A 12,059-nucleotide genomic window follows, 5' to 3' on the forward strand; every position below is an offset into this window, starting at 1 on the left:
GTCTTTTTGCCATAATTGACCTTTGACCTCTTGCTCTCACAGGTGTCCCAGTCCACCTCTTCCCTGGTGGGCACAGCCTCCTCCTCGCGCCCACGACTCAAAAAGAAGCAGAAAATGCTCAACATTGCCAAAAAGTGTGTGAACACGGTTTACCCTCTCTACTCTACTGATATCCATGATGCTAACAAACTTAGTGACTACAGAGTAGAGAACAATAGTCTGTTATACATTTGTCCTCCCGCTTTCTCATCCTTCTCTCCATCCCTCCCCCTCTCCTCCTTCCAGGATTCTGCGTTTTAAGAAGGAGGTGCCCACCCTGGTAGCTAAGGAGCCTCCTCCCTCAGTGCTGGAGGCGGACCTCACAGAGTTTGACGTGGCCAACTCCCACCTGCCCTCCGAGGTGCTCTACATGCTCAAGAACGTCCGGTACGTAGGGACTTCTCCGAGTTTGTGTGTGTGTAGAGTGTACTCTGTGTGTGTTAAGATGTTGTGGAGTCCTTATCTATATGGAGGAGACGTGTGTGTGTTTGAGAGTATCAAAACCGCCATGTATCATGGGTAAATTGTGACTGACTGATCTACAAATAATATTGAGCAGTTATTTATGATGCAAGGTGATATGTAGGTCAGCAAATGTGTGTCTGTAGTAATCTCTCCATCTCCATCCCCCCCTGCAGTGTGCTGGGTCACTTTGAGAAGCCTCTGTTCCTGGAGCTGTGTAAACACATGGTGTTCCTGCAGTTCCAACAGGGAGAGTACGTCTTCAGACCGGGCCAGCCTGACAGCAGCATCTACGTGGTGCAGGATGGAAAACTAGAACTGTGCCTTACTGGAATGGTGAGAGAGAGAGTGTGTGTGTGTGTGGGGGGCAGACATTTATGGGCCGACATTTACATTTTTTTTTTTTTTTTGCCTTCTGTGCAAATGAGCCTCCATCCATGCTAACGAGTAAATAGGAACTTATCAGAGGCTTACAGTTCTCTAACAATGAACTCTCTAGTAGGACATTAAATAATGATTAGCACCTATTCGTTTTTGACTCAGATTATCCCAATATGGAGGAAAAGGCTCAAATGGAAGGATCTCTGAATTTAGAAAGTTATGACCACGATAAACTTGCATTTGGGCAAAGATTGGAATGACTTAACATGAACAGAATGTTTTTGAGAGAACTGTCAATTGTACTGTTTGCCTGTGTTTTTCTGTGCTTTTTTTAACACAAAAATGTATGTGCCTTTTGTCTATGTTAATTTATTATTACATACTCTGTTTTACCCCTGTGTGTTTTTAGGACGGCAAGGACGGTGTGGTGAAGGAGGTGTACCCCGGAGACAGTGTCCACAGCCTCCTCAGCATCCTGGACGTCATCACTGTAAGACACGCCCACTTCCTGTCCTGTATTCCACACTCCCTAAATCACCATACACGTGTCGTTTCTTGTTTGAGTCACCCCTTTGTCTTTCCCTTTCACGTTTCAGTCAGAACTTTGAAGTTAGTCAAGGAACAAGTCAGGGCAAGCTAGCGTTGAATCATAGCCTCAGCTTTGGAGGCTAAGTTGAATCATATCAAAGTCATGATGATTTTGCAATTTAATGTTATATCATGAAGCTTAAGTCAGCTTTTACTTTTGGTGGGATTTTTTTACTTCCAATAAGTATACAATGAGCTATTAAACACATGACCCTTTAGAGTCAAGAGGATTTGGCAGCTAGCGTGTAACCCCTATATTTAGTCTTGGGAAAACTCACTGACACAAACATCCATGAGCTCTTGCTTTACGGCTGAGAAAAGGAAGTGGAAAATGTCTCTAAAGCAATGGTTTCTGCTGGTGTGTTCTGCTAGTTCCCTCTTCTTGACTTGAGACTATAAACATTTTGTTAAGTAGTTCAGTTCTTTGTTAGTGCGTGGGTCACAGGGACATTTAAAAAAGGCTTCACCCAAGTCACTGCAGCAAAACAGCTGCTTTCAGTTTTCATTGACTGCTATATGGCCTCCCGAGTGGCGCAGCGGTCTAAGGCATTGCATCGCAGTGCTCGAGGTGTCGCTAAAGACCCGGGTTCGATCCCGGGTTGTATCACAACCGGCCGTGATCGGGAGTCCCATAGGGCAGTGCACAATTTGGCCCAGCGTCGTCCGGGTTAGGGGGGAGTTTGGCCCGAGTAGGCCGTCATTGTAAAATAAAAATGTGTTCTTAACTGACTAAATATATAGGACAGTGATGAAAGAGCCTTGTCATTGTGTTTGTTTCAGGTACACCTAGCTAGCATGTGAAAGCACTCCCAACACAAACTTCCCCTCCCTTTACTGCTGAAAATAGGAACTTGTAAAATGTCTCAAGTCTCCAAAATGTCTGTAAAGTCACTAATATTGAGTTAGTACAGTATATTCTGTGTGTGTGAACCTTATCACTGTGTGTGTGTTTCAGGGACACCAGAAGCCGTACAGGACGGTGTCGGCGCGGGCGGCTGAGGTGTCCACCGTACTGCGTCTACCTGTCGAGGCCTTCCTCTCCATCTTCGAGAAGTACCCTGAGAGCCTGGTGCGGGTTGTCCAGGTAAGCTGTAGTGTGTGTGTGTGTGTGTGATTGTCACCAGGTGTGGACGTGTGTTTTCTCTTGATGTTCATGGGACCTTTTCCTCCCTCTGTCTTCTCATGCAGATCATCATGGTTCGTCTCCAAAGAGTAACAGTTCTGGCGCTGCACAACTACCTAGGGCTCACCAACGAGCTCTTCAGCCACGTGAGTCAAGCGCCCCACACACACACACACACACACACACACACACACACACACAGCGCCACGGTTCATTAAACCACCCAGATCCTCAAACAACACACACCCACACATGGACATTCTGTTCGTTACTTCATCTACCAGGAATGCTACTTCATTAGCTGAAGCTACATCAGACATGCTGTTTTCATTACGATTGAGTCATTCAACGCTAACACTACCGCTAATCACTTTTCAAGTTCTGACCTGGTAATTATAAAGATGCTAATTCAACGCTAGCCTGCCTTCACTGACCCTAACCTCTTCTCTCTTCCCCCATACCCCTGTCCTCCCCTCCCTATAGGAGATGCAGCTCCTGCGCCTGCTGCCCCTGTCCCCCCACCCCGTGCCCCGCACCAGCCCCCAGCGCCACGGCAAGCGTTTCGGTAGCCTGACCGTGCCCGTGGAGGACCGCGAGGCCGCCGTGAAGGACGCACCAGATCCTGGGAAGGATGGAGCCACAGTCCCACCGACCCTCAGCAGGACCATCTCCATGCCTGTAGACATCGCCGGTGAGTACCTCTTTCTGTCGGTCTCTCAATCGCTCTCTCTGTCCGTATGGTAACATCGACATTCTTAGTATGTAACTTTAGCTCTGTGGCTTCAGTCCAGTTTTTACTGCATGTTAGGGACCTAATTTGACATTAGTGCATTTTGTGTTCCTAGTATGTAACTTAGCTCTGTTGCTTCTCAGACTGTTGACTGTGGCATTTACACTTGTTTGTGTCAACATGATTTCTGTGGTGTGTGTGTGCGGTGTCTACACACAGGCATGCAGAAGAATCTGCGGTCGGATTTCGACATGGCCTACGAGAGAGGACGGATCTCAGTCTCCGCTGAGGATGGCAACACGCCACCCACCTATACACGGGTCAGTATACACGCATGCATGCGCTCACACACAAGGTTGGATATTAGTGACACGTGTATAGAACATGTATTTACATTTGAAATAAAAACAGAACAGACATTTTGAGTAATTCAACAGTCATCCTAGTGCACTAAAATACACATTTGCACTTCAAAGTAGACCACTAACTCTTGTCTTTGTACGTCACAGATCTGCACTTCAAAGTAGACCAGGCACAGGGTACAGTAATTGACATTCATGTCCCTCCATGTTTTCTGTTCCTACCCCAGGACCAGCGGGAGAGGAGGGTGACCGTAGACGAGGTGCCGTCGGGGGTGTACCTGTACCCTGAGGAGGAGGGGGGTCCGGACAACCAGTTCTCACCAGGACCAGGACCCGTCCCTGGTCGCCCCAGCCCTGCCCTGTTCGAGGAGGCCCTGAAGGAGCTCCTCAAACTCATGAGGATAGAGGTTAGTACTAACTACTACTTAGTACATGGTCAGTCGATGGTTGCTAAGGTTACTATCTATGCAACCATGACTCTAGTAACAATTTTAATCATGTGGTATTTATCTGTTTTATTGTGTTAAACTGTCACCAAGTTACTTTGTCCTTTGGGCTAATGTACCATGTCTTGATGAGACCTTTTGAAACGCAAAACCCCAAAGTGTTCTTATTGGACAAGTTCAAGTTGTACCTCCCCATTTCAAAACATGTCTCCTTACATCACCCAGCACTTTCTCCCTCTGACTCTTTATCTAAGCTTATTACAGTTCCATTTCACAATCTACTGTTATGGTTGGCACCGAGCATCTGAAATGTACCATATTGAAAGTTCTGTCTCCTTCTGTATATTTGCCAACCCTCTTGATTTGCAGCCCAGGAGAGCAAAAAGGGAATCCAGATGTTTCACCACAAAGAGCGTTTCCTCATTCCCTCCCTCAAACGCTTTCTCACTCTTTCTTTCTCTCGTTCTGTTCTTTTTCCTTCTTCTGCCAGGACCCTGCTCTGCTGAATGGGAGAGTGACTCTGCACCATGCCAAGGCAGGAACCGTGCTGGCTAGACAAGGAGACCAGGTACTTTACTGAGGTTTGGAGAGAGGGAAGATGTCTTCCCTCTATCCTCTGTTTTAATGCAGGTTGACGTTTATTGTCCTGAATCTTGCCATGGAGGCAGAACTGAGCTATTTCTGCTAGATGGACCAGCTGCAAAGTCAAAATTGTTTATCTTCACGACAATACATACCAACCTGACTGTTTAATCACCCAATTCTATGAGGGAGAAGTCTCCAAAACATAGGAATCTGCAATATCAAAAACCTTTCTTTCCACTTCCAAATCCCTCTTTCCCATATACTTTATTCTCCCCTCCCCAGCTCTTTCCCCCCTCCTCTCCTCCCCTCTCTTCAACCCCTCTAAACACACCAAAACATGAGACATGAAATCTGAAGTCCCTCTTTCTTCTCCTCTCAGGATGTGAGTCTCCACTTCGTCCTGTCCGGCTGTCTCCACGTGTACCAGCGGATGATCGACAAGCAGGATGCGGTGTGTCTGTTTGTCACCCAGCCGGGTGAGATGGTGGGCCAGCTGGCCGTGTTGACTGGAGAACCCCTCATCTTCACCATCAAGGCCAACAGAGACTGCACCTTCCTCAAGATCTCCAAGTCTGACTTCTACGAGTGGGTGTCTAGAGACCAGACTAGAGAGAAACTAAAGCAGGGGGGTAGGCAAACCTGGTCCTGGAGCGCTGCAGGCACTTCCTGTTTTTGACTGACCTGGAAGAATTTAGCCAATCACTGAACTGATCAATTAGCTCAGTTGGTCAGGTGTGGTGCCTAGTAGGAACAACATCCTGCTGCACCCGTGGCACTCCAGGAACAGGGTTGCCTACCCCTGGGATAAACCCTTCTGTGTGAAAGGGGTATCGTTCAGTCTGGGCATTAAGCTGGAACATTTTAGTTTAAGCCTAACTAGGGTTTAGAAGAGGTATGCAGTTTGTTGAATTATTACATGAAATATACCAGCTGTCACTGACTGTTGAATATTAAACCATCTGTTACAAGTAGGTTTGCTTCAGTTCCAAACATGCATTTCTCATTCTGTCACAACTGTCTTACTGCTAATAAGATGCTGGTTATTACTATCTATCTGGTTGTGGTAAAAAGGACGGAAGTGGCTAGCACTTCCCCTAACCCTAGCTTTATTTATCAGTTGCTGTGATATTTAAGCGTAGTGACTGCCTCCCCTAAGATACTGTCTGTGTGTTTTTCCTGATCTGGTGTGCTCTGTGCTGCCCCCTGTCTTTAGGATCATGAGAGAACAGCCCAGTGTGGTTCTGAGTGCAGCCCACACCGTAGCCATCCGCATGTCCCCCTTCGTCAGACAGATGGACTTCGCCATAGACTGGATGGCTGTGGAGGCTGGCAGAGCCCTCTATAGGTATCTGGACAAATCTTCTCTTATGACGGTATTTTTAATTTGACCAGAAAATCTGTATTAGTGAGTTTGTTTTTATTTACAAGAAGGCAAACTTTTTCTGATTGACAATGTCACCTATCTGAAGGTATTTTTGTTTGACAGGTTCAAATGTACACTGTCCTGAAACCAAACAACTCTTTTATTTGGGGGGGGCGGGCAGGCAGGCAGGCAATCTGATGAAAACTGAACTGACTGTTCTCCACCTCCTCTCGTCCTATCTCCAGGCAGGATGACCAGTCGGACTGCACCTACATAGTTCTGAATGGACGGCTCCGTTCTGTTATACGTAAAGCTAACGGGAAGAAGGAGCTGGTAGGAGAGTACGGTCGAGGAGACCTCATAGGAGTGGTGAGACTTTGACCTATTTCTACAGCTGTCATCGTTCTGGTCGTTCTGTAAAGGCAGAATATGTTGTTACTATATTAGCTTATAAAGCTAATATTCAGAATAAAGTAAACCTTATTTATTTATATTAGGTGTGTGTGTGTGTGTGGGTTGTATTAGATCATTGGGGACTCTATACCTTTTTAAATCCCATGATTTTGGAGCTCTTACTATCTCCTCCTGTTTTCCCCAGGTTGAGGCTCTGACCCGACAGCCCAGAGCCACCACGGTCCACGCGGTCAGAGACACAGAGCTGGTCAAGCTACCAGAGGGAACGCTCAACAACATCAAGAGGAGGTACCCACAGGTGGTCACCAGGTTGATCCACCTGCTGGGACAGAAGATCCTGGGGAACCTGCAACAGGCCCGCGGACCATTCTCAGGTGTGTGTGTGTGAGACACACAAGTACACAGGCATGTGCTGTATGCATACACACACTTGCCCTCTAGATAAAGCCATGTACTTCTCTCTCCTTTTCTAATCCCCCCCGTCCTCCTCCAGGTTCTGCCCTCGGCCGGTCCAGCGTAGCGTCCAGCCCTGACGTCACCAACCCGGCCAGTAACCTGTCCACTGTGGCCGTACTGCCCATCTGTGACGAGGTGCCAATCAACGCCTTCAACCTGGAGCTCAGCCATGCCCTCAGCGCCATAGGTACACACTTCTAGAGACTAGCATAGTAACTGTCAATCAAACCTTACTATGACTTGAACGTCTTGTAATCACTATTAACTAATATGAAACATCTGCCTAATGTGACTAGATTCTGTGGACAATAAAGTTGTTCTGTTCTTAACTAAATTGTTACATTGAGCGACCATGATATTCAATTTTATATACATCAGTTGTTCTCTCTAAAATATTAAACATATTTGTCCTTGATGTGTAGGACCTACCCTGCTGCTGACCAGTGACATCATCAGAGAGCGACTGGGGGCCTCCGCTCTGGATAGGTCCGTTTTTATCCCTCTCTTCTTCCTCTCTCCCTCTGCAGTATCCATACCAGTTGGTTGTTCTTAACGCTCGTTCTCCCCTCGTAACAGTATCCATGAGTACCGTCTGTCTGGCTGGCTGGCCCAGCAGGAGGACATCAACAGGATAGTCCTGTACCAGACAGACAGCAGTATGACCCCCTGGACCCAGCGCTGCATCAGACAGGCTGACTGCATCCTCATTGTGGGCCTGGGGGAACAGGAACCTGCACTGGGACAGGTAGGACGGACGGGGGAAGGGTGAAGAGCTGGAGGTTGATTTGGGTGGGGCTCAACTGGAGGATGGGTTGCTAGTGTTTGGAGGATTGGTTGACTTTTGAAGCTACTCTACTTACAAGCTGCCTAGTTACGTTTATTTGTTCAATTTAAAACTTTAGTTGTGAAATTATACATTAACCTCATATTTATTTGTAGAGATTATTTTTAAAAAGCAGTCTAGTTTTGACTGCGTCTCATCCTCAGTACTGTATCTAACCATGCCTCTCCTCTCTCCTCTAGTTAGAGCAGATGTTGGAGAACACCGCGGTGAGGGCTCTGAAACAGCTGGTTCTGCTCCATAAAGAGGACGGCTCGGGGCCCTCCAGGACCGTAGAGTGGCTCAACATGAGGAGCTGGTGCTCTGGACACCTCCACCTCCGCTGCCCCCGCCGGGTCTTCTCACGACGCAGCCCCTCAAAACTGGTGCGACTCCCTGGGGAGATGCCGTGACTTCTTTGTTTCTTTTTTTTACTTTCTCTCTTCCTAACTTTCGTTTGTTTTGTCTTTTTCTTTCACTCGTTTATTCATTCATTACACACCGACCTTTGCCCACATCTGATTGTGTTCCTCCATTAAATGGAGGATGAGGACAGTTGTAAAGAGAGCTCTGACGATGTGGTAAGAGAGGAGGCTAGTCTGTTTGCAAGAAAATGTTTTCTATAAACTTTAATAACCTGTTGAGCATGTCCTCTTAATCCAATCTATATCTTTTTTTTTCGTTTTATCTTGCACGGAGTGACGGCTCAAAATGAAGCACTTTGCTGTTCTATGAGTAACATGAGTTTTTGTTTTCATGAGAAATAACATAGTGCTTTAGCTACAAAGGCTTTGGGAAACCCAGCCCAGGTCGTTTTGGGGAAATGATCCACTGACAAGCTTACCAACCAATTACAGCGCTTCGGTGGATAGCAACTGTCGCTAACCAGGCCCAAGTCTGAATGGTTAAACATGCTCTCGTTTCAAGCGCATGGAAGCCTATAGATTGCTCTGATTATCATCTGAATTTGACTTTGTGTGTGTTTTGTGCAGAGGGAGGTGTACGAGAAGGTGTTTGAGAAGACAGCGGACAGACACAGTGATTTCTCTCGGCTGGCCCGGGTACTGACTGGGAACAGCATCGCTGTGGTGCTAGGAGGAGGAGGAGCCAGGTCAGTGGACTTAGTTTTTATAGGAACACCTCTCTTTTGTGCTAGACTCTCTTTTGTAGATGATCAAGAAGTACGTTCTTTACTCCACACTATCTACATCATCAAATGCATGTTTTCAATGACAGTCATGGGACCACAGCTCTTTGCGTGAGAAGTCCTGTCTTCTGTTGATTATTATCAAGATTTCTTGTAACCTTAATGTCCTTCAGTGTATCCGTAGTATCGAATTAGTCTTGTTCTTTCAGATCTTTTCAAATGAATGAAAGGAGTGGAAGAAATGCAGGCAAAGTTAGTCTCTTTCGTCCTCAAACAGACAGTGAAATTCCTCCTCTCTGATTGGTTGTTGTCTCTTGTCACTCTCGCAGAGGCTGCTCCCACGTGGGAGTGATCAAGGCCATGGAGGAGGCAGGGATTCCCATCGACATCGTGGGCGGGACGTCCATCGGGTCGTTCATCGGGGCGCTGTACGCCGAGGAGAGGAGTGCGGTGCGCACCAAGCAGAGAGCCCGCGAGTGGTCCAAGGTCTGATCCTCCCATCGCTATACCATCTTACACTTCTCTTGTTCCTGTATCTGACCATTTGACACATTCCTTTGTCAGGTGACATGTAGCGTATTAGAGGGGATCAGTTTGAGCATGGCGAGACACAGAATCACTCGTCTTGATCACATAATGAGTGATCATCTGGGACGCAAGGTGATTTGTGGATCAGTGATTCTGGGCGGTCCGACTGATCTCAGACACGGTCAATATGAACCTTTTGGCTCTCCCTCCTTCCCTCCCTCCCTACAGGCGATGAACTCCGTATTCAAAACCATCCTTGACCTGACCTATCCCATCACCTCAATGTTCACCGGCGCCGCCTTCAACACCAGCATCTCCAAAGTGTTCCAGGACAAGCAGGCTGAGGTGAGAGGTCACACTGTCTGTCAGTGCTACTTGAGATGTCTGTCTGTGAAGGAAACTGGGCCACGTTCAGTAGGCAAACCTTGTGAACAGTTTCAGATAGAAATGTCTTGGAATAGAGCTGCCGTTGATACCTGCTCCACATTTTGGAGAGGCATATTTGTTCTACGTAATATATATCCTTCTGAACGTTCCTTATTCCAATTCATATCTAATGTATGATCTATGTAACCATCAGGACCTGTGGTTGCCCTACTTCAACGTGACTACTGACATCACAGCGTCCGCCATGCGGGTGCACCAAGACGGTGAGTGACAGGCTGCTAACCGCTGGCCCCTCCCCCTCTGCTCTATCGCTGTTTAGAAATGGACAACTAGATTTTGAAGTTGTCTTAAAGGCACTATAGAAGTAATTGTCCTAGTTCTGCGGGATTTTGAGTAGAAATTGGATATAGCTGTTAGGATAACTCGCATGCAGTCAAACACACACACACACACACGAGTTAGATATGTAGTTTATTTAGATATATACTTCATATGTAACACTATTTAACTCAATCCACTCCGCTGGTATGGCCCAATATGACCGAGAACTAACGTGGGATTGACATGATCATTCATTCCTAATGTCATTCGGGCGTTTGACGGTAACAGCTGGCTAATTTGGAGTATGGGTTATGAGATTAAAATCCCAGCCCTTAATTGTACATTAATATTGCGTATACATTTGAGTCATTTAGCAGACACTCCCATCCAGAGCGACTTACAGTTAGTGCATTCATCTTAAGATAGCTCGGTGTTGTTATAATTAGGAGTTTTAGATCAATTGGTTAGATTCTGCATGCCTTTCAGCTGTGTAATACTAATAGGGAGGTCATACAATTGGTACACTGAAAATCCTCTTTTCCCTGCTTGTTTATGTTCATCCATTGACTGACACTTAATATATGGATTGTTTATGTATGGGATGACTGACTGAGTGAGAAATGCACTACCACTAACTGTAGCTACAATAGTCCAAGAGGCTGGGATTATGACCCCTGCTGACCTCTTGGGGTCAAAGGCCACAACCTTTGGCTTGTGGAAGGAAGCCTACCCCCCCAAATCCAGTGTTAGTACATGTTGCGTGCATTTGTTATCACCGTTAATGGCCACTAGTTTGTAAGAGCAAAGGCATTTATAAAAAGTAATGTATATTATTTCACGTTATTTATGTACTGATTTCTGGCCACATAGGCAAATTAATCCTCCTGGATTTGGGGTGTCAAGGTTGTGGGGTCCTCCAGTTATATCTTCAATGCTTGTCTGCACTTGGCATGTTTACTAACGGCGAGAGCAAAGCTTTACGATGCTCTCTCTATTTACCTTTCTCCTTCCTCCTCCCTAGTGATGTCACTTCCTGTTGACACAGCCTAGTACACTCCCACTACTCATCTCTATTGCTCTCTTTCTCAGGTTATTCCTCCTACCTTTCTGACATCTGTTTTTATGTTTAAAACATGTCTTTTAAAACAACACCAAACAAACCATGCCACAGTGACTTCCCTAATGTTCATTTGCTTATATGGGGACACTTTCACCATCTGCTGTATACGCTACAATTAGCCTGGTCCCAGATCTGTTTTGCCATCTTGCCAACTCCTATGTTCATTGTTGGGTAGATGGTACAAACAGATCTGGGACCAGGCTAGTGTACTATAGGCATAGTGTAGTGTGCTAGTCGCTGATCCTTCCACCCCTGTCCGTGTCAACAAGTAGGATCCAGAACACTCTTCCCTTGCTTTACCTTAACGCCTCTCCCTCCATCCCTCCCTCGCTTCCCGTAGTTTCTCCCAATGTGCTTTTCTTTCATACTGCTACATTTCCATTACTGGAGGCTTACACACAGAAATAGTGTGTTGCCTCTAGATGCTGATCTTGGGTCAGTTATAGATTTTCCAATAATGGTTAAGTTTAGTACTGGGGGAGGGGAAGCTGATCCTAGATCTGTACCTAGAGAACTTCACCCATAGCCTACACCACACATGGCCAGAGCGCAATATCTGCAGCTCTGAGTAAGTGGGCAGTTTTAACACCAACCTCAGGGTTTTTCAACAGGAAGTTGCACCGTTGGCGCATTTGTAACGCAAGGACTTTACGAGTTTGTGGTGGCACTATTTGGTTTATGCAACACCCCATGTTCCCATAAGCCAACCAATGAACGTTAGTCTCTTCGACGTTGTGTAAATTAAGCATCATTTAGTCTTTATTTTTTATGTTACGCTGGACCTGTA

General features: G+C 46.3%; 1 protein-coding gene across 6 annotated transcripts in view; it reads left to right on the forward strand.

The window, feature by feature from the left end:
- Positions 1 to 12,059, forward strand: part of LOC106564686 (patatin-like phospholipase domain-containing protein 6) — a 36,062-nt gene that overhangs the window by 11,772 nt on the left and 12,231 nt on the right. For all 6 annotated transcript variants that reach the window (XM_014130929.2, XM_014130932.2, XM_014130931.2 and 3 more), the window contains 22 exons: positions 43 to 134; positions 286 to 426; positions 678 to 837; positions 1,292 to 1,372; positions 2,426 to 2,554; positions 2,659 to 2,739; positions 3,077 to 3,284; positions 3,543 to 3,643; positions 3,913 to 4,092; positions 4,622 to 4,699; positions 5,096 to 5,301; positions 5,930 to 6,061; positions 6,325 to 6,448; positions 6,678 to 6,867; positions 6,987 to 7,136; positions 7,372 to 7,435; positions 7,526 to 7,694; positions 7,973 to 8,155; positions 8,762 to 8,880; positions 9,246 to 9,402; positions 9,673 to 9,789; positions 10,025 to 10,094. In XM_014130929.2, the coding sequence (XP_013986404.1) occupies positions 43 to 134; positions 286 to 426; positions 678 to 837; positions 1,292 to 1,372; positions 2,426 to 2,554; positions 2,659 to 2,739; positions 3,077 to 3,284; positions 3,543 to 3,643; positions 3,913 to 4,092; positions 4,622 to 4,699; positions 5,096 to 5,301; positions 5,930 to 6,061; positions 6,325 to 6,448; positions 6,678 to 6,867; positions 6,987 to 7,136; positions 7,372 to 7,435; positions 7,526 to 7,694; positions 7,973 to 8,155; positions 8,762 to 8,880; positions 9,246 to 9,402; positions 9,673 to 9,789; positions 10,025 to 10,094 (2,932 nt within the window). The remainder of the gene's footprint in view (positions 1 to 42; positions 135 to 285; positions 427 to 677; positions 838 to 1,291; positions 1,373 to 2,425; positions 2,555 to 2,658; positions 2,740 to 3,076; positions 3,285 to 3,542; positions 3,644 to 3,912; positions 4,093 to 4,621; positions 4,700 to 5,095; positions 5,302 to 5,929; positions 6,062 to 6,324; positions 6,449 to 6,677; positions 6,868 to 6,986; positions 7,137 to 7,371; positions 7,436 to 7,525; positions 7,695 to 7,972; positions 8,156 to 8,761; positions 8,881 to 9,245; positions 9,403 to 9,672; positions 9,790 to 10,024; positions 10,095 to 12,059) is intronic.

This window comes from Salmo salar, chromosome ssa12, assembly GCF_905237065.1.
Source record: "Salmo salar chromosome ssa12, Ssal_v3.1, whole genome shotgun sequence".
Lineage (NCBI taxonomy): Eukaryota > Metazoa > Chordata > Actinopteri > Salmoniformes > Salmonidae > Salmo > Salmo salar.